Genomic DNA, 27,922 nt, shown 5'->3' with positions numbered 1-27,922 from the left:
TAGGAAGTCAGTCAAGCAAATCAGGAGAGAACAATACACGATCGAGACTGCCTGCGGTGGCAACTATAAACGGAGTATATCTATATCCCTCTGAAGGAGCAGCAGCATACCCTTGACTTTCATTGCTGCGGGTTTTGTATCGCTTTTCTAACCTGGATTTAAATCAAGATGATGGCTCTCTCTACAGGTAATTGATTTTCAACCCTCTTTTATGCATGAGGATGGCATCAGAAGCACCCCCACTCTCCTTCCCTCTTTTGTTAGGGGGGTATGAGTGGGGGGGTCTGGGGAAAGGGAACAGTGAGGGTACATCATTAGCCTACATTGAAAACCTATTTCACTGCCTGCGAATTCATACGCAGTGAGGATCACCAATACAATGCAACTGCGAACACGAACAGTTGCCGCAAAGTGGGGAGATGTTATAATACTGCTGCAACAAGGTGTTTAGCATTGGGCAAAATGAATGCACACAAGGACGTGGGCCAGGAATGTAGAAAGACATGATTGGTATATTCACAGTTTCAAACAGTTATTGTATCAAGGTTAGCCTACTGATTACTCTTGTAGGTCCATTATAGGGCTGCTAGTTGAAAGTGTGCGTGGTCAGGTGTGCGTATTGGGGGAGGGTGGGGTACAGTACAACACCAAAGTACTTATCATTATGGTACTATAGTAATACTAGTACTGTAGTAATAATACTCTGGTAGGAGTATAGTGTAGAAGATGAAGGAGAAGTAGGAGTGGGAGTATGATGACAATACATACTACTGAAAGTACTGATTGTGGATTATATGTTGTTATTCCAGACATAGAGGACAAAATGACCAGCTTTTCTACAATGAAACACGTGTGGATCTCTGTCTTGCTAGTGTGTATTACATGTCACGTGGGGTAAGTGAAGCGTTTACCATCCAATCTGACTATACACTGCATTACATCCTCATTTGAACAGTAGATATACTGTACATGTCCAACGATGATGTGCTTTATTGACATCAACACTAGCCTTGTCAAGCAGTCTCCATGTTACAGTATGTGGAACTAACCAGCCTGATTGATGTTGTGTCTTTTCCAGTCGTGGCCAGACCACAGCAGAGGCATTGAAAGAGGCAGAGGCTAATGACAACATCACCATCTTCACGCGGATACTGGACGGACTGCTGGACGGCTACGACAACAGACTCAGACCAGGACTTGGAGGTAACGTATATCCCGACTTACAGACCATTCTGATCCAAACTCACATCACTAGAGGTTACAGTACAAAACAATACAACACAATACAGTATTATATCCGTATTTCTTGGGGCAAATGTCATTCACTAATACTCTTATTTGACATTGTATTTCCTCAGAGTACACTCAAGCCAGGTGCAGCTGGACCATTGTAGCATGCTGATGCAGGGGATTTATAGAACCGAAATACAGTGTGAAATGTAGATGTTTCTGTTTCAACTTACAGTTTGTCTTTGTTTGAATTTATACTGAATGTATTTAGGTTCTTTTGCAACTTGAAGGGATTTGATGGGGGGAAAGAGAAATACTAAGAGAGTGTGCCTGCGTGTGCACTGATTTAATGCAATTATATCACTGTAGCCTAAATGCTATGCAGGTTATGCTGCAGCAAATTGACCTGTCACAAGAAAAAAGTTACCAGCTGATGAGACGATAAATGCATAGTGCGGTCCATACTGAGATGCGCTGTGTGACCCCACGTGGGACCAACTATATGTTTTGGAAACACTCCCTTACTTGCAGGGAGAGGGCTCTGGGGCGTTTTGGTTGGGGGCACCCTGGAGGCCACCCCCCTCTTCCCCAGAAAGCATATGAACACATCATAAGCCATGGCAAAATGATTAGCAAATTAGCTTTAAAACTGCAACATTTTCTCTCAGTCTCATGGCAAAATGTTTAGAATAGCATGAGATAAGCTATTAAACTTGATCAGACCTTGCGGGGGGGGGGGGCTCGCAAAACTGCAGTATGCCAATGTTTAGCCTCATACATAATTTGTGATCCAGAATAGCATTTTCCCCCTCTATAAAATCACACTTGCTAGACTTCTTGGATTCAGTGAGAAAAAGAAAGAGACTGTTCTAATATACAGAATTGCATTGACTGGAATATATTCCAAGAGCAAAGCAATCACAGTAATAGATCAATCCTAAGTGAGAAGGAACTGCACTGCCAACACGCCATATATCACACAGCCCCCCTCATGACCACCACCTCCATCTGCAAAAAGTAACCTTGAGATCCAGACCTCTATTCAGACGAGAGAGAGAGAGAGAGAGAGAAAGAGAGAGAGAGAGAGAGAGAGAGAGAGAGAGAGGGAGAGAGAGAGAGAGAGAGAGGGAGAGAGGGAGAGAGGGAGAGAGAGAGAGAGAGAGAGAGAGAGAGAGAGAGAGGGAGGGAGAGAGAGAGAGAGAGAGAGAGAGAGAGAGGGGGAGAGAGAGAGAGAGAGAGAGAGAGGGAGTCAAAGAGTGTTCACCGGAAGATAGAAATATCCTGCATCTCTTAGAGGAAAGAAAATGCTCTACCTCCGATTTGGTCTTACAGTGATTTTTAAAATCCTTTTTCCCCCCTTTCTAAATCTTTTTTCATAATGTCGCTAATGTAACATGGATACATCCAACATGGATTTGGCAACTGGGGTTGGAGAACAGAGCTGCACTCACTTCCTCAGAATGGTTTCTGTCATTGAAGGCTGTAAAAGATTTCAAATGGAAATCTCAATGATGATTACTCATAAATTGAATTTGTCCCTGTCCCTTGTCTCTTCATGTTCACGGTCATATTCCAAATCCCATTCTATCCACAGAAAAGGTCACGGAGATCAAAACCAATATATTTGTCACAAGCTTTGGCCCAGTTTCAGATACTGAAATGGTGAGTCAATTTACAGCCCATTTCATTATGCACCATTTCAATGACGTCCATTAACGTAATTCTTTGCGATCGGAGTAACACCACACCCTCATGTAAATGTTAAAATACACAGCAATTATCCTAGGCGCATATAGTGACATGTGTATTCATATTTTTTTGTTAAGTAATAAATCAATATATTTTCAAGAAATACATCATGGGCCAGATTCCAGGATGCAGATTAAGTCCTGGACTGAAACGTTATTTCAATGGAGAATCTCCTTTTAGTATTTATTTTTGTTGTCCAGGACTAGTTTTACAGTTTGTATTTCAATTTGACCAGGAAAAGAATCCTGCAGCAACAATGTGAATTATTACATGGATTACAATGAATGGACATTTTTGTGGGCGTTGATACACTTTTCGTTAGGGAAAATCAAGTCTGACATTTTTAAGGTGAAAATGGCTAACTTTAAACCTTTTTGTTCTCATAGTTTATACAGATTGTCAATTCAAAGATTTTTTTTGGAAAAAAGTATTATTATATTATTGATCGATTGACTATGACTTTGTGTAACAGTACTCTTCTTGCGTCGTGTACAATCAGTCATCGACACGGAACTCCAACGTGTAGCACCAGTCATGGAGATTTATTCTGATAGGAACGGCACCAAATTGCACGCCATGCAATGCACGGCTCACCATCCAACTCTGCATTCACGCATGCTGGTTTAGTGCTTGTTCACTGGGATGATTCTAACTGGAACATCCCCCCTCGTAAGCAAGCTACGCAAACCAGCCAATAAGATGCCATGTTGAGTAGGTGAAGGCAAGACAAAACTCAAACCAAAAACCCATTGGCTTAACAATAAAGTGGCAAGGGGAATCACCAATATAACCCTGTTACACTTGCAAATCACCCATTCTGTAGAAACTATGAGAATATAAAGGTTCAGAACTTTTGTGAAAAAGCACAGTTAAAAATATATGGCAAATAGAAATCAAACTGGATGGTCTTCAGAAATAGACGGGAGGGGTTGAGGGTAGTGGAAGGATAGGAGTAAAAACAAAACAAAAGATTGTAAAATATATTGTGTCTGTAAAATGTGCGGTGCCTTCGGAAAATATTCAGACCCCTTGACTTTTTCCACATTTTGTTACGTTACAGTCTTATTCTAAAATGTATTAAATAGTTTCCCCCCTCATCAATCTACAATACAATGACAAAGCAAAAACTGGTTTTCCAAATTTTGTACTAATTTATAATAATAAAAAACTGCTCAAATGTCACTTTTACATCGGGTTCAAGTCCGGACTCTGGCTGGGCCACTCAAGGACATTCAGAGACTTGTCCCGAAGCCATTCCTGCATTGTCTTGGCTGTGTGCTTAGGGTCGTTGTCCTCAATGACCTCAAACCCAGTTTGAGGTCCTAAGCACTCTGGAGCAGTTTTTCATCAATGATCTCTCTGTACTTTGCTCTGTTCATCTTTGCCTCGATCCTGACTAATCTCCCAGTCCCTGCCGCTGAAAAACATCCCCACAGCATGATGCTGCCACCACCATGCTTCACCGTAGGGATGGTTCCAGGTTCCCTCCAGACGTGATACTTGGCATTCAGGCCAAAGAGTTCAATCTTGGTTTCATCAGACCAGAGAATCTCGTTTCTCATGGTCTGAGAGTCTTTAGGTACCTTTTGGCAAACTCCAAGTGCGCTGTCATGTGTCCCTTTTACTGATGAGTGGATTCCATCTGGTCACTCTTCCACAAAGGCCTGACTGGTGGAGTGCTTTAAAGATGGTTGTCCTTCTGGAAGGTTCTCCTTTCTCCACAGAGGAACTCTAGACCTTCGTCAGAGTGACCATCGTGTTCTTGGTCACCTCCCTCGACCTATTGCTCAGTTTGGCCGGGCGGCCAGCTCTAGAAAGAGTCTTGGTGGTTCCAAACTTCTTCCATTTAAGAATGATGGAGGCCACTGTGTTCTTGGGGACCTTCAATGCTGCAGATTTTTTTTGGAACCCTTCCCCAGATCTGTGCCTCGACACAATCCTGTCTCGGATCTCTACGGACAATTCCTTCAACCTCATGGCTTGGTTTTTGCTCTGACATGCACTGTCAACGGTGGGACTTTATATAGACAGTTGTGTGCCTTTCCAAATCATGTCCAATCAATTGAATTTACCACAGGTGGACCCCAATCAAGTTGTAGAAACATCTCAAGGGTGATCAATGGAAACAGAATGCACCTGAGCTCAATTTTGAGTCTCATAGCAAAGTGTCTGAATACTTATGTAAATACGTTTTTTAAATTTATATTTGTTTTTGCAAAAATGTCTAAAAAACTGTTTTTGCTCTGTCATTATGGGGTATTGTGTGTAGATTGGGAAGGATAATTATTTTTAATCCGTTTTTAAAAAGTCTTTAACGTAACAAAATGTGGAAAAAGCCAATACTTTCCGAAGGCAGCATGTATAAGCTGGAAGTAGAAGCTTAAGTGTTGTTGTTCGTTAGTTTACTACAATTAGGGGAGGGGTGGTAGGGTTAGTCCAAAATACTACATCTAATCAAATAAAATAATACCAAATGAAATACTTTAAAACCTTTTTAAACCTCAGGTACACTACACATTGCATTTCCTCCTGCACAGGAACATTCTCAGAGTCAGAGGGATCAAATTAAAATAGCAGATCTGCATGTGTCCACGGGCTTTGACTCGGAGTGTTATCACCATGTATCAACACCATGCCTCTCTCCACCTTAGGAGTACACCATCGATGTGTTTTTCCGACAAAGCTGGAAAGACGAGCGCCTGTGTTTCAAAGGACCCATGGAGATGCTGCCTCTGAACAACCTCCTGGCCAGTAACATCTGGACCCCAGACACGTTCTTCCTCAACGGGAAAAAGTCTATCGCCCACAACATGACCACGCCCAACAAGCTACTGAGACTGAAGGATGACGGGACGCTGCTCTACACCATGAGGTACCAACCACGGGACCGTTCAGTACTATTTCAGATAGAAATGTGTCACATATGAACAGATAGGAAGTGCCTGTAATGTAGTGCAGGGAATTGTGTCAGGTCTATTCAAATCAAATCACATTTTATTGGTCACATACACATGGTTAGCAGATGCGAGTGTAACGAAATGCTTGTGCTTCTAGTTCCTGACAATGCAGTAATATCTAACAAGTAATCGAACAAATTCACAACGACTACCTTATACATACAAATGTAAAGGGATGAATAAGAAAATGTACATATAAATACATGGATGAGCGATGGCCGTGCGGCATAGGCAAGATGCAGTAGATGGTATAGAATGCAGTATATACATATGAGATGAGTAATGTAGGATATGTATGCATTATTAATGTGGCGTTATTTAAAGTGATTAGTGATACCTTTATTAAATCCATTTATTACATTTATTAAAGTGGACAGAGATTTGAGTCTGTATGTTAGCAGCAGCCACTCTATGTTAGTGATGGCTGTTTTAACAGTCTGATGGCCTTGAGATAGAAGCTGTTTTTCAGTCTCTCGGTCCCTGCTTTGTTGCACTTGTACTGACCTCGCCTTCTGAATGATAGCGGGGTGAACAGGCAGTGGCTTGGATGGTGGTTGTCCTTGATGATCTTTTTCGCCTTCCTGTGACATCGGGTACTGTAGGTGTCCTGGAGGGCAGGTAGTTTTCCCTCGGTGATGCATTGTGCAGACCGCACTACCCTCTGGAGAGCCTTACGTTTGTGGGCGGAGCAGTTGCCGTACCTCGTGGTGATACAGCCTGACAGGATGCTCTCGATTGTGCATCTGTAAAAGTTTGTGAGTGTTTTAGGTGACAAGCCAAATTTCTTCAGCCTCCTGAGGTTGAATATGCACTGTTGCTCCTTCTACACCACGCTGTCTGTGTGGGTGGACCATTTCAGTTTGTCCGTGATGTGTACGCCGAGGAACTTAAAACTTTCCACCTTCTCCACTACTGTCCTGTCAAAGTGGAAATGCTGTTTCCTGAAATCCACAATCATCTCCTTTGTTTTGTTGACGTAGAGTGAGAAGTTATTTTCCTGACACCACACTCCGAGGGCCCTCACCTCCTCCCTGTAGGCCGTCTCATCATTGCTTACCACTGTAGTGACGTCTGCAAACTTGATGATTGAGTTGGAGGCGTGCATGGCCACGCAGTCATGGGTGAACAGGGAGTACACGAGAGGGCTGAGAACGCACCCTTGTGGGGCCCCAGTGTTGAGTATCAGCCCACACCACCTGAGGGCGGCCCGTCAGAAAGTATAGAAACCAGTTGCACAGGGCGGGGCCGAGACCCAGGGTCTCAAGCTTAATGACAAGTTTGGAGGGTACTATGGTGTTAAATGCTGAGCTGTAGTCAATGAACAGCATTCTTACATAGGTATTTCTCTTGTCCAGATGGGATAGGGCAGTGTGCAGTGTGATGGCGATTGCGTCGTCTGTGGACATATTGGGGCAGTAAGCAAATTGGAGTGGGTCTAGGGTATCAGGTAGGGTGGAGGTGATATGATCTTTGACTAGTCTCTCAAAGCCGTTCATGATGACAGAATTGAGTGCTACGGGGCTATAGTCATTTAGTTCAGTTACCTTAGCTTTTTTGTGAACAGGAACAATGGTGGCCATCTTGAAGTATGTGGGCACAGGAGACTGGGATAGGGATTGATTGAATATGTCCGTAAACACACCAGCCAGCTGGCCTGCACATGCTCTGAGGATGCGGCTAGGGATGCCGTCTAGGCCGGCAGCCTTGCGAAGGTTAACACGTTTAAATGTTTTACTCACATTGGCCACAGTGAAGGAGAGCCCACAGGCTTTGGTTGCGGGCCGTGTCAGTGGCACTGTATTGTCCTCAAAGCGAGCAAAGAAGTTGTTTAGTTTGTCTGGGAGCAAGACATCGATGTCTGCGACGGGGCTGGTTTTCTTTTTGTAATCCGTGATTGACTGTAGACCCTGCCACATACGTCTCGTGTTTGAGCCGTTGAAATGTGACTGTACTTTATCTCTGTACTGACGCTTTGCTTGTTTGATTGCCTTGCGGAGGGAATAGCTACACTCTTTGTATTCGGTCATGTTTCTAGTTGCCTTGCCATGATTAAAAGCAGTGGTTCGCGCTTTCAGTTTTGCGCGAATGCTGCCATCAATCTACGGTTTCTGGTTAGGGAGGTTTTAATAGTCACAGTGGGTACAACATCACCGATGCACTTGCTAATAAACTTGCTCACCGAGTCAGCGTATAGGTCAATGCTGTTGTCTGAGGCTACCCGGAACATATCCCAGTCCACGTGATCGAAGCAGTCTTGAAGCACTCGTGCGTCAAACTAAGTAACATAATAATACAAATATCCCCTTTAAGCTAGGTATATGTTTCTTTGAATGGGCTGCGTTTTTCAGACCATGTGACATCCCGAAAAATCGGTCTTCTCACGAAAAACTCTGTAGCGTCTGAAGGATTTGGGCTACAAACTAATATGACCCCGCTATGGAAAGGAGATATTCTCACAAATACGATGGTGTTCTCCGTTTTGGATTTACGATCTCCGCAAGTGTTACTCGTCTGAAGGTAACTGGTAAAAAAATAAATGAATGGAAGTATGGAGTTAGTTTTGTGCCAACAAAAAAAGGCGGTTAAATGTGTGTCCAAAAAACAAAAGTATTTCCTTACTGTAGCTTTCTTATATCTCTTAGATAAAGTGTGTCAAAATCTTATTCCCCCTTTTATTTTTGACTGTCTGTTTGGCCATTTATGATTGTGTTATTCAATGTGTTTCTATAGGCTATAGTAGTAAAGACCAAATTAAAATTTGGGGGGGGAATACCTACAGGGGTCCTAAAATTCCAAATCAAATAGCTAAATTATCCATGGTATGACCATCTTAAAACAATTCCATATGTTAGCTGAACCTCCCCCACCCCACCCAAAGGCTTAGACTTATAGAGGATCATTTCTGAGCTTTGTGTCTGAAAAGCTAATGTTACGCTCACTGAAATACACCCAGCCACGATTCACAAATGGCCCTGAACTGGTTTGGTTATTGTTGTTGTCTTGTGTGTAGGAGGTAACAAAAGCCTCTGCACAGCTGTTCTACTCAGCCAAGGTCTTGGTAACGTAGGCTCAGACAATTTTCTGTTCTTTTGTTCTTTGTGATGCTGTATTTTGTATGTTATCGGACACTGACCAATATGTGGCAGGTTAGATTAAATATTCACCATTGAATTCATAATAGACAGGAACCGAATGTGATGACAACCAATAGCAGTCATAAGAATAGATCAGGACTTCCTGGTATCATTTTAGGAGGTATCAGTCAGTCCAGATCAATTACCACCAACTAAAATCATCTTAATGCCAGATAAATAGATGCAAGAGAAATAGATGAACCATATTAACCCCTTATGGCCATGTGACCGGGCACTATTTGGCACGATCAGGCATCGCCGTCGCTGGAATCAAAGTCTGATGAGTGAAAGAAGAAGAAGAAGAAGCAGATACCAGGCCCATCATTTTAAAAAAAGGTAATAGATTTTCCCAACGACTCAGGAAATGAAACATCAGGACTTTTCTGCTTTTAATCGCTCCGGTTTTTACTCCTGTCTCCTAATGTATTTCCATTACCAGGAAAGAGATTAACGCGCTACCTAGATTTATTGCATGGTCCAGCCTTTCCGAATCCACCGACATCAGGGGAGGGCTCCTTCTCTCCAGTGGAGATAATGACTAAATGTGATTGCATTCTCACCCCCCCGATTCCCGAAACATTAGCCCGAGAGCAACAGAGTTTTCAGAAACCTTCAGAAGAGGTTAAAGCACGAGAGCATCATGCAGTATTCTTATATCCAGAGCAAACTGTGCCTCTGATGCAGGAAATATGCATATTAAGAAACTAGTGCAGTCTTTTTGCCATGTTCATTCCTTTGAGGTGCACTGGTGACATCAACACGTAACAAGTAAATGTTATAATGTTAATCACACAAGAAATGCAGGTGCATAATTGTAAATGCAAAAAAAATGAGTAATGGGGATGATTTAGAATAGATGGCACCGGTTACATTTGTAGCCCTAATTTTGAAAGGGAAAAAGGCAGCTCTCTATGCATGGACCTACATTAGGATATAGCTAATCAAACCTGTATACCAATATGCTTTCCTTGTGAGACAGAAAATCTGGGTTCTTCAATTTCCAGTCCTGCAGTTTCTCTTGTAACCACATGATGGCAGCCTTCCCTGTTCACAATACAGACCAATGAGAATTAGAGTTGGTCTTCCTATGATCCAATAAGATCTGAAAACATGTCAGCTGGCTTTGACGCAACATAAGCAAAGTAATAACATTGAATAAGGATGCAGTGAAGTGAACACAACCGGAGGTCCATATGGTCCTCAAGGACGAGAGGTGTCCTCATTTCATTGTTATATCAACGTGTTTACATGTGTCACTATATGTGGTTACTTTGTGGACATGTTCTCTGTGAATACACTCTTGACGGACAGTACATGGGGGATTTGAAGTGAATGACAGCTGGGAATTCACAAATAATACAACCACCACAAGATGGCAGTATATTCAAATGTAATGCCATGTGATTGGCTCAGGGTGAATTCTTGGTGATTCTGTCTAGAAATACTACAAGGGGAAAAAAACGGCATGTGATGTCATCGTACAGGCATTGTGCTATCTATGCAACTAACGTTAGCACTGGAGATGAAGATGTTGATGATGACTGCGGATTTGAAACTTGAAATAACAGGATTATTATATAGCTGTAGGGGATTTGGGTTTATTGTCTTGATCTTTTGTGTCTCTCTCTAGGTTAACCATATCGGCGGAGTGTCCCATGCAGTTGGAGGACTTCCCAATGGATGCTCATGCTTGCCCTTTGAAGTTTGGAAGCTGTGAGTAAAATTCCATGTGTTGATATTTAGTGTATTACTCTTTGCCACACGAATAATACAACGGCACAGATCCCATACGTATAAACATTACTAGGCCCAGATGTCTTATGATCTGAGTACGAGTCAATGACAGCACTATTTATCAAACCTCCAACTCAGTAAACTACCAAATCAATTCCTCTAAAGAGACAATTGAGCTTGCACAGTATTCTGTAGGATGGTACCTATGGAGCAAGGAAAGAACACAGGATCCAGCCACAACGACGGCGCTGCAATAAGGAATGACCTGAATCCTGAAACCGGAGGAGCTAAACCTGGTTCAGTTAAACTAGGTGGAGGGCCAAAAGGTCTATATCCTTTAATCAAATTGCTTGTCCTTAATTACCTTTCGTAACCTGGTCCTTAATTACCTTTGCTAACTTGGCACGTGGCCTGTGGCCTCAGCACCTGGGCTATCCTACTGTACCACCTCGCCAGGGCTCCCAGGGTTGTATTATCATTTACCAATTAGACCTAAAAGCAGACTATGGTCAGGCAGGGCCATCCCCTAGACTTTTTGGGGGCCCTCTGTGAGATTTGGTTGGGGGGCCCCCATGCCTCGCTGGCAAAACATTTTGGTGGCCCCCCTCTTGACGGCAGAGAGAAAAAGTTAAGTACAATTCCACATATTTTGTCAAGGGGCATATAATTTCTTTTGCAGTTTTACAGATAATTTCCTGTAATTCTACACATTTTGCCATGGGGTGGAGCAAATTATTTGCAGTTTTAAAGATCATTTACAGAAATTTGACACATTTTGCAATGACTTATGCCATGTTAATATAGTATTTGAGTGAGAGTGACTAACAAAATCAATGGCCCTTCGTGCCTGGTTGGTAATTCAGCCATGATTACTACATTTACATTTTAGTCATTTAGCAGATGCTCTTATCCAGAGTGACTTTTAGCCGCAATTATGGTCCTTTGCTCAAGGGCACATTGACAGATTTTTCTCCACGTCGGCTCAGGGATTCAAAGGGGTCCAACACTCTTAACCACTAGGCCACCTGCCGCCACTACAACAAGTTTAAATAGCTGGCTAGACTTATATACCTTTTTTTTAATGCTGACATGGGCTAATTGAGAGACTGGCAGTGACTGGCATAACAAGAGGGAAAAAAATGCTTACGCACAACCAAGTTTCGAAATGTCGCCCCATGTATTCTGCTATTCTAACGGGTGTTGCCTGCCTGCCGGGTTTAAGTGCTGGCCTGAAATAGCTCAGCTGTACTTTGACCTTTTAGAAGCGGACAGCGCAGATGGATAGTCCCGGGGAAGCTAATAGGAATGCCCTGAGCAGGGTCACGCCATGCCACACTATAGTAAACCCTGGGCTTTGTCACACCATAGGACGTATATAGCCAGATTAACTAGCTGATTGAACTGCCCCTACAGGTGTATGATCTTAAGTTGATCACTCTTTTGTTGCGGAGATATTTTTCTGCTCAGCAGGAAATGGAAACTTGTAGTGTATTTGAGTTTTAAAAAGCCTTCTAAAGTTTAGAATTTCACTTTGAAATTACAGACTAGGTTTGTCCTAACAAAAAAAGGCCAGACACTCGGAAAACATTTGCATTTGAGTCATTTACATACAGAGCATACCGATACAGCTACTACAGTATAGCCAGTTGTCTGAGCACTGTGACCACAGGCTCTATTTCTCATTCCAACACCCACACATCCCACTTCACCACCAGATAAAACTGCTTTCCTGTGCAGCCGAGCTCACAGGGGATATGAAGGATGATGGAAAGTGCATTTTGCCTTTATTCTCTTGGCCCACAGTTGACCTTTTTTTCAAGCAGCACAGAAAAACTAAGTCTTATCAAATAATGTCCATGATAAGTAGGATGGATGTGGTAGGGTGTGGGGAGGAGGGAGTGTGTGTATGTTTGTACAGATGTAGGATGGTAATTTGATCACCCTGTTGCAGGAGAACTGTTGCAGGACATTTAAAAGGTGTCGTCTATTTGAGAGTTAAAAATGCTTATGAAGTTTGTCAATTCCAATTTGACATTTTTTGACTTGATTTGCCCTAATGAACAATGTATCAACCTCCACAAAAAAATTCCATGAATTATAATCCACTTAATAATTTATATTTCCTGTTACTGCAGGATTATTTTCCTGCTATAAGCAAACTGGAACAAATGAAGATCCTACGTTTGTATAGGTCTGTGGAGTAGCATGGAAAATGTCTGACCTGACCATGCTGCTGCTGCTAAGACGAAATTCGGGGGTCAATGCAACGTCATATTTGAGACGTGGGATCTCCTTCTGCTTTTTTGACTTACTACTGTATATTGTATTGATAGCAGACACTCTTTTTAAGATGAACTCATAACTAGTGTACTGTACTACAAGGAACAATAAAATATTGAAATCACCAGCAAATAAACATCACAGGTCAAAAATGTGCCCTTTTGACACTATTCCACATCTAAATTCATAAAATGGTTAAATTGATGTTAAAACTATATCGTGATGCGGAAATAATCTACAAGAGTGCTGTAATAAACAGTCATTGAAGTCTGTGGAATGATGACACTCAAGACTCTCTCAGTCTTCAACCGATTAGAGCTGTGGTGAACTGAAGTGCTTTTAGGAGCTGGGTTCTCTATTGTCGTCCATGCATTACTAACACAAGGTTATCTGTATGGAGTGGAGAGATGGAGAGTACAGAGGGCCGTATGCGTCCCAAATGGCTCCCTATTTTCTGGAATAGGGAATAGGGTGCCATTTGGGACCTGGGCACAGCCTCTTTTGATAAACGAAGCTGGTTTAAAATGGGTTGTATACTACAGGCAAGGCTCAATCAGTGCATTGCTGTATACCCGGTGTAGCTCTTTTCTATTCCCATGGTCAAGTAGGGGTTTTAGATGCTGTAAAAGCATCCTATTGCTATTATGTACTAGCACACTCTCCTCACAGGTACAGTAGATGGCTCAGGTTTTCAGATTAAGATGTATTGGTGCGTGGACAGTATGTAAACAAAGATGATATCAAATCTGTCCATCGTTTCATTTGTTCAGTTGTTTGTTCATTTGTTTATTCATTTGTTTACTCATTCATCCTTTCATTCATTCATTCATTCACTCACTCACTCATTCATCTATCGCAACTCCTAATGTTCATGTTATGTAATAGATGGGTGTGTACCGTGCAATCTTAAAGTCAGGAAGAGGTTGCCGTAAAGTTGGCATATGTGACAGGCCCGGTCTGCCAAATCCTTTAGCTCTACTACTAAATCATGGTATTCCCCGCATCATTATCCTTAAGGCTTCTAAACCCACCCAACTTTACATTTTGGCCCTGGCTTTCGGCTAAAGCCATCCAAGAAGTCTGACTGTAAATAGCAATCCACTAGGCATGGCCAGTAGTACCAGTACTACAGCAAAGTGCTATGACATGCTATTGAGCTTGGTTGCTTAGTTACTGCACTTTACATTGATCCATCACTTTCTTTTTCTTTGTTCTTCCCACCCAACACACACACACACACACACACACACACACACACACACACACACACACACACACACACACACAGTCCTTACATGACAAATGCCTTTAATTTTCCTCCTACAGCTAGGGAGAAACGCTCGTTTAGTCCCTAGAAACATTCACAGTGGACCTCATTTTGATTATTTTCTTTAATCCAGAAAGACACTTTGTCATCCGGGGGATTAAAGTACAGTTATTCTTTTCATCCATAATTAGAAAAATAAAATAAAAGATATACATATATTTTTTTACATGGAACATGGAAATGAAGTAGAAATGAAGTAGACTGGTACAGTGTATAGCCTTGAAGTACCTGACTCGCCCTCACATTTTCTTTCTCTCTCTCCGTGTTCTCTCTCTCTGTTTCCTTTTCTTTCTTCCAGGCTCCTGGGGCTCATCCCTTTCTTAACCTGGTTCTCTAGGCCTTTGTGTTTTTCTATTTTATATACAGACCATCTACAAAAGCTGAGGAATCTATAGAGATATTAATTTGATCAACCTGTTGCAGGAGGTTGACGTTTGTAATTTCCTACTTTGAAATTCATCTTAGACGGGATTTTAATTTACGGAAAATGTCAGTCAATTACAATCTAATTAACAATTCAAATGTCCTGTTGCTGTAGGATTATTTTCCTGCTACAGTAAATGAAGATCCTATATCTGTACCTCCACTCATTCCCCATGGTCCTGACTGGCCCATTAGTCCTCACGATCCACCTTCCTCTGCATCTCCCTGCATGCTTAAAGAGACCTAGGCCTCACATTGATAGCAGACAGGAAAGGTGCTGTTTCTGAGGTTTCTCGCCAAATGTTGGCCCTCTATTCTTAGGACAGGTGTGGTTTCACGTCAATATCCCCACAGTGTTTCAACAGTGACAGTGTTCAGGAGAGGAACAGCTTGCCAGTTGTTTCAGTTTAAATTAGGCTAACACCTCGGATAAAGCGTAAATCCTTCATCTGCACTTGATTGAATTCTTTTGTTGGACTGCAGGTACTGTCCTAGCCAGCGCTTTCCTGAATCCCGACAGTAGGTTACTGACTACCCTAAAGGTTGCAATTATACTTTACGTACAATATAAACGCAACAATTTCAAAGATTTTACTGAATTACAGTTCAAATCATGAAATCAGTCAATTGCAATAACTTCATTCGGCCCTAGTCTGTGCATTACCATGCTGAAACATGAGCTGATGGCAGTGGATGAATGGCACGACAATTGGCCTCAGGATCTCTTCACTGGATCTCTGTGCATTCAAATTGCCATCAATATAATGCAATTGTGTTCATTGTCCTTAGCTTAGGCCTGCCTATACCATAACCCTATCGCCACCATGGGGCACTCTGTTCCCAACATTGACATCAGCAAATTGCTCACTCACATGACGCCATACACAGAGTCTGCGTTTGTGAGGCCGATTGAACGTACTTCCAAAATCCCAAAAACGAAGTTGGAGGCGGCTTATGGTAGAGAAATTAACATTCAATTATATGGCACCAGCTCTGGTGGACATTCCTGCAGTCAGCATGCCAAATCCACGCTCCCTCAAAACATGAGACATATGTGGCTGTCACACTGATCTGTTTCACCTGTCTTGTGCTTGTCTCCACCCCCCCCCCCACCAGGTGTCTCCAATTTGTTCCCATTATCCCCAGTGTATTTATACCGGTGGTTCTGTTTGTTTGTTGCCAGTTCGTCTTGTCTCGTCAAGCCTACCAGCGGGTTTTTCTAGTCCCTGTTTTCTAGTCCTCCCGGTACCAACCTTTTCTGCCTGCCCTGACCCTGAGCCCGCCTGCCATACCATTCTGCCTGCCCTAACCTCAAGCCTGCCTGCCATCCTGTACCCATCTGACTCTGGCCTAGTTTACGAACTTCTGCCTGTCCTCGACCTGCCTCTTGCCTGCCCCTTGTCTATTAATAAATATCAGAGACTCGAACCATCTGCCTCCTGTGTCTGCATTTGGGTCTCGTCCTGTGTCATTATAGAATGAACTGTCCATGACTGACCCAGCAGACTCGGACTAGCTCCTCAACACTGTCTCCCTGCATGGAGCCACCATTGGGAGAAATTAGGAGCTACTCCAGAACTTTATGGAAGTACATACTTTGGCAGAATGCCATGACCAGGGTTTCAAATCATTACTGGAGCAATTCCGTGGACTATCTATCAGGCATCATGCCGCAACGGAGACCTCCCAGACGCTCAGTGATCCCCCTACCAGTGGTGATTTTGTCCAGCCTACCCCGGCGATGGGCGCCTACAGGAACACAGAAGGGAGAGGAGGTCTGTTCTCGGCCACACTCGCTCGTCCATGCCTGCTTTCTCGCCTTCGAAGAACCCCGGAAGTCCCCGACGCCTGCATTCCCGAGAGGTTCCGAAGTCACCTGAGCCCCCTCGGGAAACATCGGGGACGGGCGACTCGTTTACTCCAGAGCCTATGCAACTGGGCAGGGCTAGATTGTCGCCTAAGGAACAATTACGTAGGCTGAGCTTCAACTGTTGCCTGTATTGTGGTTCTACAGGGCATTACATATCCACCCGTCCAGTAAAAGACCAGGCTCATCAGTAGGTACGCTGGTGAGTATGCTGGTGGGCCATACTGTGAGTCTTCTAACTCCTATTACTTGTACACCTTTCCATGTTATCCTGCTGTGGAGTGGTCTAAATCTCTCCGGGTGATCATTGACTCTGGGACTGACGAGAACTTCATGGACGCTACTCTAGTATCTGAGCTGGGTATATCCATACAAATCCTCTCCATTCCCATGGACGTCAGAGCATGGACGGACGCTCCATTGGCAGGGTCACTCACAGTACGGTTCCCACTAACATGCGAGTGTCGGGCAATCACAGTGAGTCCATACAGCTTCTACATATTGAATCTCCCCATGTTCCTGTCGTTTTGGGATTTTCACGGCTCCAAAGGCACAACCCCCTGATTGACTGGACCACTGGGTTGGAGCCTGTTTTAACCACTCACATTGCCTTAAAGTGGCGCAGACTGCCCCAGGGCGTCCTCCTGCGGGCTCTGGAAAAGCATTGGATATCTCTGCCGTTCCCGCGGAGTACCAGGACCTCCTGGAGGTTTTCAGCAAGGCTCGCACCAACTCCTTTCCTTCGCATCGCCCCTATGATTGCGCCATTGACTTTCTCCCGGGCACCACACCGCCTCGTGGGTGGCTGTATTCCCTCTCTGGCCTTGAGACCAAGGCCATGGGAGGAGTACACTAAGGACTCTCTACCTGCTGGGAGCATTTGACCTACTGCCTCCCCTGCTGGCACAGGTTTCTTCTTTGTGGAAAAGAAGGACAAGACCCTCCGCCCATGTATCAACTACCATGGCCTCAATGATATCACTTTGAAGAATCGTTACCCTCTACAACTCATCTCCTCGGCTTTCAAACCTCTCCAGGGGGCAACCTTCTTTTCTAAGTTGGACCTTCGGAACGGCTACCACCTAGTTCGGAAAAGGGAAGGAGACGAGTGGAAGACCGCTTTCAACCCAGCTAACGGACACTATGAGTACCTGGTCATGCCGTTTGGACTCACCAACGCCCCTGCAGTTTTCCAGGCCCTGGTCAACGATGTGCTCTGTGACGTGCTGAATCGGTTTGTGTTTATCTACCTCAATGACATGCTTGTTTGTTCCCGTTCTGCTCAAAAGCATGTCCGACAAGTCCTCCAGCGCCTCTTGAGTTGTTTGTGAAAAATGAGAAGCGTGAATTCCATTCGCCCCACTATCTCTTTTCTGGGATACGTCATCGCTGAAGGGAACGTTCAGATGGATCCTGACAAGGTGAGAGTGGTGGTGGATTGGCCCCAACACACATTTAGAGTGCAGCTGCAACATTTTCTGGGATTCACTCATTTCTGGGATTTCCCATCTCTAAAATCCTTAGTCCCACTGTTCTGTTGCTTCCCTTCGTATACATCCCACGGTTCATGTGTCTAAGATTTGTCTCACAGCCCTTTGTCTCCTGTTTCCAGGCCCCACTCCCCCTCCCCGTCTCAGTCTCATCGATGGCCATCCGGCATACATGGTGAGACGCCTGGTGAGTGTTCGACCTCGGGGCAGGAGTTTCCAGTACCTGGTTGACTGGGAGGGTTATGACCTGGAGGAGAGGTGCTGGGTCCCTACTAAGGACATCCTGGACCCGGCCCTCATCGCTGACTTTCACAGCCGGCATCCCGGTCAACCAGGTATGCGCCCAGGTAGGACGCCAGGTGGCGCCCCTAAAGGGGGTTACTGTCACATCCTGATCGGTTTCACCTGTCTTGTGCTTGTCCCCACCCCCCACCAGGTGTCTCCAATTTGTTCCCATTATCCCCTGTGTATTTATACCGGTGGTTCTGTCTGTTGCCAGTTCGTCTTGTCTCGTCAAGCCTACCAACAGGTTTTTCTAGTTTCTGTTTTCTAGTCCTCCCGGTTCCGACCTTTTCTGCCTGCCCTGACCCTGAGCCTGCCTGCCATACCATTCTGCCTGCCCTGACCTCGAGCCTGCCTGCCATCCTGTACCCACCTGACTCTGACCTGGTTTACGAACTTCTGCCTGTCCTCGACCTGCCTCTTGCCTGCCCCTTGTCTATTAATAAATATCAGCAACTCGAACCAACTTCCTCCTTTGTCTGCATTTGGGTCTTGTCCTGTGTCGTTATAGTGGCATTGTGTTGTGCGACAAAACAGCTAATTTTAGAGTGGCCATTTATTTTCCCCAGCTCAAAGTGCACTTGTGTAATGATCATGCTGTTTAATCGGCTTCTTGAAATGCCACACCTGTCCGGTGGATGAATTATCTTGGCAAAGGAGAAATGCTCACTAACAGGGATCTAAACAAATTTGTGAGGAAAAAAATGAGAGAAATAAGCTTGTTGTGTGTTTTGAAAAATTCTGGGATCTTTCATTTCAGCATATGAAATATGGGACCTACACTTGACATGTTGCATTTATATTTTTGTTTAGTGTAGAATGTACACGGTAAATGTCTGATGATTGGAAATTTGATAGTAACAATGCTTTTGTTAATTCATTTAAAAAAGAAAATGAGATATGTTTGTACTTCAAATGATAACTCTCTGTCATGAGTAGTGTAAAAAAAATGGGTTTCTGGCTGTAACAGATCGCCAAACTCTTCATCTTCATATTTTGGTTTATAGTTCATATTTGACATGCACCTACCTGATTACAATAAACCATAGCTGACCTGACCTGAACTTTGTATTACTGATCGATCCAGACTGTTCTATAGATACAGCCTATTAAGAGATCCTCAATGTTGGCAGGCCTTTGTGTTCTCTCTTGAGTCAGTGTTTCAGGAGAGGAGCCAATGTAACTCCTTGTGGATGTCATGAGTCTTTAGGGCTTAGCCCCAGCTTTAGAGTGAGCTCCACACTGGACCCTCCTGTAATCCTCTAGGTAAGAGGGATGATGTCCTAAAGGTGGAAAATCAACACAGAGAGCTGACAAGAGAAATCATTCCCTTTTAGATTAATTGGGAAATAATTTGATTACAGATCACCAATTTGAGCAAAAAAACTAGTAGGCTACAATCTGAAGCTGGTGTTGGTGTGTTTGTGTGTGTCTGCCTGCCTGCCTGCCTGCCTGCCTGTCTGTCTACCTACCCGTCTGCCCATTTGTCCATCTGTCTGCGTATGCATCCTTGTCTTTCTGTATGTCACGATGCCTGATGACCCTCTCTGCTGTGGCAGAGGCGTAATTTGGACCAGACCTTGGGGGTCAGCGTTAGCCGACACCCTCGGCTCCAATCAGCCACTGTGGGTGGCTATGTGATTAACAAGCTGTGTTGCTTTGCAAACATGTGCTCAACCACAGCTCAATATAAGCCTGAAGCACCCAGAGGGGCAAAGCTGGCAGAGTCCCTTACTCTGGTCTATACTGTACAGCTCCTGGGGTATTGTCCTACTATGGTAAAGGAAAAGAGATTGGGTATAGCCGTGTTGTCTCTTAAGCTCTGTTCATAGAGAGAAAACCATTCACCACATAATCCACAAACGCAATGGGTGCCAAGCTGTACTTAACACAGCAGGATCAGAAGCAACTTTTTGGCACTGAGACTTTGCATTTGTTCAATAAATCAACTAGGACACCAAACCACGATGTAGTTTCACTTAGAGTAGGAAATGAGGAACCTTGTGTCCTGGACATAAGTAACAAACTGTTCCGTTCCTTTTCCATCATGTATTTCATTCGTACACGACGTCGGCCTCCGATATGTGTTGGCAGAAGAACGTTTAGTCCTAGTAATAGCTTCATCCTAGTTTCGCTTGACTCAACATCTGAGCATCAACTATGACTTTGGTCTGAGACTTGCTAGTTCCTGATATGTGCCCTGGCCTGTATAATATCTCATTAGCGCCCTCACGGTGTCCCGTTTCTCTCTTTCAGATGCCTATCCAGTCTCTGAGGTGGTGTACCTCTGGCAAACCGGTGCTGCCAAGTCTGTAGTGGTGGCAGAAGACGGATCCCGTCTCAACCAGTACCACCTGATCGGCCAGACCGCAGGCTCTGAGGACATCTACACCAGTCGAGGTGAGGTATATTCTAAAAAAAAAACTTTCCCTGCTCTCTTCCAATATCCACACTAGCATACCCTAGAATTAAGCAATGTATTACGGTATGCATTCTAATTGGTATGCACATATGGATGTTGGAATGGAATGTAGCCTGAGACATTTTGATTGTGAATTGTACCCTTTAGGTATCAAATAATATATATAGAAAATGTTTGATAAAATATTGTATTTTGGCCTTTACTACTATAGCCCATAGAAACGCATTGAATAGCGCATTCATAAATGACTAAAAACCTTCAAAAATGAAGGTTTTGAAGTGTCTGTCCTATATCTAGGAGACATAAGAAAGCTCAGGAAATATTTGTGTTTTTATGGACACATATTGAACAACCCTTATTTTTGTTGGCACAAAACTACCTCCATACTTCCATTCATTGTATGGGTTACCTTCAGACGAGTCCTGTGACACTCGTTGGGGTAGTAGGGCAAAACAGAGAGTCTCATCTTTCCATAGAGGGGTCATCTTAGTTGGTAGGCCAAACCCTTCGGACGCTACAGACGTTTCCGTGAGAAGACCGGACAAAGAGGGTTCTCTCATGGTCTGACAAACACCGAAGTAGCTCCGCCACCTTCCACCGCAGGTGCGGAACGCTGTCATAGGCGGCCATGCAAATATCTCTATCTTAAGCTGACCGATTTTCATGGGGATTCTGTTATGTTACTTAGATTGAAGCATGGGTGGGTCAGTAGACTCTTGAATATTACGTTGGGGAAATGAATATTTTGGGTGAAGGTATCCTATCCCTTTGAAATGTCATTTTTAGCCTGACTCCTCCAAACTCCACTGTACTTCGCTGCAGGCCAGCGGGGGGGGGGGGGTATTTTTGGAGAAGGAGCAAGAGCAGAAAGGGAAGGAGCCAGCTGTCACTTAGGCTACACATGGACTCACTTATTCCTGTCCTGAGCTCCCTGGGAGTCAGGGGTTAATCCCGTGTTGACTGTCCCATCAGGCTTTTGCATAAGAGGACGACATCACAGCGCCCGCAGGGATTGGACATCCCAGGCTCCCGGGCAAAGACACGTGGGACTGAAAGGCTTAATTCCCTTTATGTAAAGCAGAACTGTAGTACACTTCGGCTGCTGTCTGCAGAATGGCTGTTAAAAGTGTGGATTTCCCTGGTGTTGTGCGTAGAGTGGCAGAAACCATCCAGCACCGTGTGAGTCATCATCACAGCCGTTTAACTCCTTGGCCATGAAAGGAAAGGAGAGGCAGGACAGTCCCTCCATGGCAATCTCCCTTGATCATGGATAAGAACTAAAACCCTCCCTGCCTGTTAAGTAGGCGGCGGGATCCTATAAGCTTCCCTGCAGGGCTACTGATAAGTGTAAACTATAGTCCACTTGTGGACTGACCCCGAACTTCAGTAGGCCCGCGAGCTAAAAGTGTGTTTTTGTGGATCTCCTTTCCTCCACCTGCTCCTCTCTGCTTGCCAGCAAGTGACAAATGGGAGCTGCGGAGGTCAGGCGGTGGCTGTGGGCCGTCTGTCTGGCCCAGGGCCAAGTCAGTAGAGTTCACTGTCCCCGATGGGAATCCAGTGGGTCAGTTCTGTTGCGGTTCTTGAATTAGCATGTGCCTAATCTTAGCGACAATCCCTCTATGGCTAAATCAAGACGAGATTAGCAACAGCTCGGTTTAGGGACATGACATCCTATACCCCCTCCCAGTACATTTACAGCGGACCACACTGAAAATAAATACCGTACACCCCTAAAATGATATAGTACACTGTTTGGTAAAATAGGGAAATATAGTTTGTCCTGCAAAATGGAGTCCCTTAGTTGGGTTTAGAACAGTGTGCTTTTATGCAATGTCTTCTTTGGACATATCCTAAAACCCAGCCTATTCCAGTTTCCTTTGTTTATATTTGCATATTTACATGTAAATGACATTTACTTAAGTATTTCAAGAACTTTCTGGGACCACCGTTGCCTCAGTACTCACCAGTTGACCAACATGGCTGCGTTATTGTCTGCAATGAATGGAAGTTCCCCATAAACGCTCCAGAATCCTTGCAGTAAAATCCACCAAAGGTACATGTTCATTCCTCTATGAGTCTCATCGGGCTCCATGCATCAACAGCAAACAGTCCGGATGGAGGATCGGATCCCCGGTCGGTCGGTCGCTCGGGGCGGAGAGAGGCTGGGAGTCATGGGTGTCTCCCCGGTGGGCCGAGAAGACGCCGGCTAGCTGGGGCTTCTGGGGCTGGAGACATGATGGTCCCTGCGTTGGCCCTACGTCCGTTTGGCTCACAGAATCACAAACTTCCCATGGGGCACCAGGTCAGCCCCCCTCCATCACACCCCTGGGAGAATTGTTATTAACTCGGAGCTTAGGTCTGTAGATATCTGTCCGTCGGTCGCTGGAGATTTGGTAGCGTCGCGTCCTTGTCGAGTGTGCGAGGCCAGCGCACAGCAGAGCAGAGCCGAGCTGAGTGAGTGGGCAGGACTGAGCTAGCGTTTTCCCTGATGGCAGGATGCAGATTGTGACAGGGGATTAGTGAGATACAAAAATCGGATTTTGCCTGGAGAACGCAGCAGTCATCAGTGGATTTTCTATAGTTTATCAGGCGCCGGCTGTGGGAAGCTAGAAAGGATTTTTTTAAAGCTTCAAATGCAATCTTCAGTTGGTTAACAGGATATGTTTGTTTTTTCTCTCTCCACTTTTTTACCTCTAAACATTTACCTCACACAGCAACTGTCACATTAGTGAGTGTAACATACATATTTTAGCGAAGCCATTTTATATCTGATTTTATTCATCTGATTTTATTCATCATTGTTTTCTTAGATAATTATATTTGTTGGCGATTGTTGCCATGGGCCATGTGTCATTGTCATGTGTTTTTTTATATAACTTTTTTAAATATATATTTATATTTTATATCACTTTTTTTTTTTTTACAAAAATGCATATTATTATAAAGTTCGATAAAATTATGAAATATATAATACAATTAGACAAAAATGCAGGATGACTTTGCGATCCACTCTCTCTTTCCACTGTATATCTCTATAATTGTTGCCACTGCAATTATTCATTTATCTTTGTCCCACTGTCCTCTAAACCAACAGGACAGTACACAGTCATGATGTGTCACTTCTACCTGAAGAGGAAGATTGGTTACTTTGTCATTCAGACCTACATGCCGTGCTTCATGACCGTGATCCTGTCCCAGGTGTCCTTCTGGCTCAACCGTGAATCTGTACCAGCCAGGACCGTCTTTGGTTAGTATAACCGCACCACACCCACTTGAATCAACTCTAACTAAAAGTGTACTTTCAACTAAAAAATGGACAGTATGTGTTGCCCCGTCACCCAACACATACAATTATCACAATTGTCATGAATGAATGTTAGATTTTTTACATTTAAACCTTTAGTTAGCCAGATAAGTCATTGAGAACACATTGTCTTTCACAATAACGACCTGGTTAAACGACAATTATCTATATCATCCATGATCATGCCAATTTGAAATAGATTTTCAGGTAATTATAGACATCACAGGTGATGACCACCTTTTCTCTTGTCCCTAAAAAAAAACTGAATGTCTACAGTAGGGATCCCCAACTGACAGGGTGATTTTATTTGGCCCCCCAAGTTCTGAGCAAAAATAAATAAATACTTTTTTTATACTTATTTTATTTATTGTTGGACATAGAAGACTGTAAAAACGCCAGCAAATCAGCTCTAAGTGAATTTAATTTTGAAAATATATGCCAAAATATTCCCACCCATAATAGACTCTACATGACCAGAAAAAGTATGTGGACACCTGTTCATTGAACATCTCATTCCAAAATCATGGGCATTAATATGGAGTTGGTCTCTATTTTGCTGCTATAACAGCCTCCACTTTTCTGGGAACATTGCTATAGGGACTTGATTCCATTCAGCCACCTGAGCATTATTGAGGCCGGGCACTGATGTTGACCGATTAGGCCTGGCTCGCAGTCGGCGTTCCAATCCATCCCAAAGGTGTTCGATGGGGATGAGGTCAGGGCACTGTGTAGGCCACTCAATTTCTTCCACACCAATCTTGACAAATCATTTCTGTATGGACCTCGCTTTATGCACAGGGGCATTGAAACAGGACTGTTGCCACAAAGTTGGAAGCACAGAAACAACTATAATGTCATTGTATGCTGTAGCGTTAAGATTTCCCTTCACTGTAACTAAGGGGCCTAGCCCGAACCATGGAAAACAGCCCTAGACCATTATTCTTCCTCCACCAAACTTTACAGTTGGCACTATGCATTCGGGCAGATAGCGTTCTCCTGGCATCCGCCAAACCTAGATTCATCCGTCGGATTGCCAGATGTTGAAGCGTGATTCATCACTCCAGAGAACGCGTTTCCACTGCTCCAGAGTTGGTGTCAAGCTTTACACCAGTCCAACTGACGCTTGCCATTGCGCATGGTGATCTGAGGCTTGTGTGCGGCTGCTCGGACATGGAAACCCATTTCATGAAGCTCCCGATGAACAGTTCTTGTGCTGACGTTGCTTCTAGAAGCAGTTTGGAACTCGGTAGTGAGTGTTACAACCTAGGACGTTTCTGTGAGCTTGTGCGGCCTACTGTACCACTTCGCGGCTGAGCTGTTGTATGACGGTGCCACATTAAAAGTCACTGAGCTCTTCAGTAAGGCCATTCTATTGACAATGTTTGTCTATGGAGATTGCATGGCTATGCACACAATTTTAGCAATGGGTGTGGCTCCTGTCAGCAATGGGTGTGGCTGAAATAACCAAATCCACTCATTTGAAGGGGTGTCCACATACTGTTGTATATAGTGTATACTGAATGTTATCGGATACAAATGTAAGCAAGGTTTGAAATGATTATGTTTTAATGAAGTATTAAATCAAATCAAATCAAATTTTATTTGTCACATACACATGGTATTATACTTGTTTGGTCTTCTTGCGATCAATTTGCAGTCTACAAATGATTTGTAATTATGTTCCGGCCCCCTGACCATCCGCTCAATAACAAATCGGCCCGCGGCTGAATCTAGTTGATGATCCCAAAATGTCTACAGCTACCACACGTCACTACAGATTATGTTAACGACTCTATTCCCACCTGTTGCTCACTCATCATAAAGGGGTAGTGTTCATTAGGCAGAGAATGGAAGAAAATGGACTGAAACAGGGAGGGACTACCTGGCCTTGTCCAAGTAGAAACTATTATTTGATTTTTTCTGTTGCAAAACTTTTGAAACCCTTTTCCACTGTGTGCCCTAATGAACATCACGTATCTGTTTTTCAACCAGGTGTCACTACAGTGCTGACTATGACTACTCTCAGTATCAGCGCTCGCAACTCGCTGCCTAAGGTGGCCTACGCCACAGCCATGGATTGGTTCATCGCTGTGTGCTATGCGTTCGTCTTCTCCGCGCTTATCGAGTTTGCCACCGTCAACTATTTCACTAAGAGGAGCTGGGCGTGGGATGGCAAAAAGGCCATGGAGGCTCAGCACCCAAAGGTGAGTCCAGGTATCCCACTCTCCTTTATGAAAACTGTCTATGAAACACTATTGAAAAGTGATAGAGAGCTATGGTCGTGTTTTTGGGATGACGTAATGGAAACATTGATGCTGTACATGCATAATAATTACTGGCAGAAATCATAAAGTTAAAATAAAAACCGTTTAGCCCCGGTTTGTGAGGGTCGACATGTAACACAGACTATTTGTATCCATCCAACACAAATAGTACCGTATTAAATATTAAATGATACATTTGAAATATTTTATCTCAACAGAAAAGGGACCCTATGGTGCTTTCTAAGAAGCCCAACAACGTCTGTACAGCAGGAGTGAACTACACCCCCAACATCACTAAGGATATCTCTATCTCCACCATCTCCAACAGCACCTCCATACAACTAAGATCGTCTGAAACAGAAGTCCTGGACCCCAAGAAAACCTACAACAGCGTGAGCAAAATCGACAAAATGTCCCGGATAGTTTTCCCCGTCCTATTTGGAACCTTTAACCTAGTGTACTGGGCTACTTACCTCAACAGAGAACCGGTCATCAAAGGAGTCAATATATTGGCTCCAACATAGTGTCTTTGTCAAACACACCACCTTACCTTCAACCGTATTGGCCTACAAGCTGCTAAAGAAAATGCTACTGTCTCACAAAGGATGGGAGATGTCATGGTTTCTGTCTTTCTCATTACTGTCATTTGCATGAAGCTTTTTTGGAGAGATACTCTACCCATGTTTGTCTTGATATTCCCTCTTTATACCTACTGTACATTGCTTTTAATTCAACAATGATATTTTGAAAGTGAAACCCGACAAGGACATTTTGATAATGCTGCAGTGTGGACATTTGCCCTGGCCTCAAATGAATTGAAAACGGTCATGGCATTTATGTTGTTGTTTATAACCCTGTCATCTTGAAGAATAAGAGACTGAGAAACACATGCTGTGTTAGGAATATGAAGTAAGATATTGGAGGCTAGGATGGTAAGGAAAGTGGCGAGTAATTATTTTCAGTGTCATTTCCAGTCAATTTGTAAGGTTTGTATAATACTGCGGACAAATCTCTCTGATCTCTATTGGATACATATGTTGTTATACTTTTGTCATTTTTGCCCATCTCACATGTACTGTTTGTACAATTTAAAATGTTACTATTTCTTACCTCTATCTATATAATGTACAGATTCATCATTTTTTTGGACAAACGTGGGTCTAACCGTGGAGACAGAGGCCAAATAAGCTAGCAAGATACAACGCTGTGATGTAATTGATGATACAGTCTAATCAACCTAGGTGAAAGTGCACAGTGGGAAAATTCTAAGCATTACCATGTTCTAAAATGGTTGGTTGATAAGGTCGGACTTTTTCAATTGCAATGAAAGCGTTTTCCCCAAGCTAGAGGGAGTGGATGCCTACTTAGACGTTTTGAGCTGACCCTTTGTCGTGAAAGGTTGAACTCGTGTACTGTAACAGGATCCGTTTTCAGGGTCTTGTTCCTTAGCAATCAAATG

The 27,922-nt window shown here is 43.7% G+C and overlaps 2 protein-coding genes across 2 annotated transcripts in view; one reads left to right on the top strand and one right to left on the bottom strand.

Annotated features, from left to right (window-relative positions):
• LOC115129733 (gamma-aminobutyric acid receptor subunit beta-3-like) overlaps positions 1 to 23,366 on the bottom strand; it is a 52,368-nt gene extending 29,002 nt beyond the window's left edge. The window contains exon 1 of the mRNA XM_029660401.2: positions 22,860 to 23,366. Within this exon, the coding sequence (XP_029516261.1) occupies positions 22,860 to 22,987 (128 nt within the window). The 5' untranslated portion in view covers positions 22,988 to 23,366. The remainder of the gene's footprint in view (positions 1 to 22,859) is intronic.
• Positions 169 to 27,922, top strand: LOC115129734 (gamma-aminobutyric acid receptor subunit alpha-5-like). The gene is made up of 10 exons (XM_029660404.2): positions 169 to 187; positions 810 to 894; positions 1,079 to 1,203; positions 2,825 to 2,892; positions 5,631 to 5,851; positions 10,701 to 10,783; positions 20,730 to 20,873; positions 23,990 to 24,142; positions 26,192 to 26,403; positions 26,682 to 27,922. The coding sequence occupies exons 1-10, from the start codon at positions 169 to 171 to the stop codon at positions 26,985 to 26,987; spliced, it is 1,416 nt and encodes a 471-aa protein (XP_029516264.2). The 3' UTR covers positions 26,988 to 27,922.

This window comes from Oncorhynchus nerka, linkage group LG5, assembly GCF_034236695.1.
Source record: "Oncorhynchus nerka isolate Pitt River linkage group LG5, Oner_Uvic_2.0, whole genome shotgun sequence".
NCBI classification, from domain to species: domain Eukaryota; kingdom Metazoa; phylum Chordata; class Actinopteri; order Salmoniformes; family Salmonidae; genus Oncorhynchus; species Oncorhynchus nerka.
Note: the sequence above shows the minus strand (reverse complement) of the source record. Positions and strands in the feature narration are given on the sequence as shown.

Excerpts from the sequence above, each read along its gene's own strand:
- LOC115129734 (XM_029660404.2), top strand. Across the intron at positions 895-1,078 it reads TGTATTACATGTCACGTGGG|TCGTGGCCAGACCACAGCAG; the intron begins GTAAGTGAAGCG and ends TGTCTTTTCCAG. Across the intron at positions 20,874-23,989 it reads GGACATCTACACCAGTCGAG|GACAGTACACAGTCATGATG; the intron begins GTGAGGTATATT and ends CTAAACCAACAG.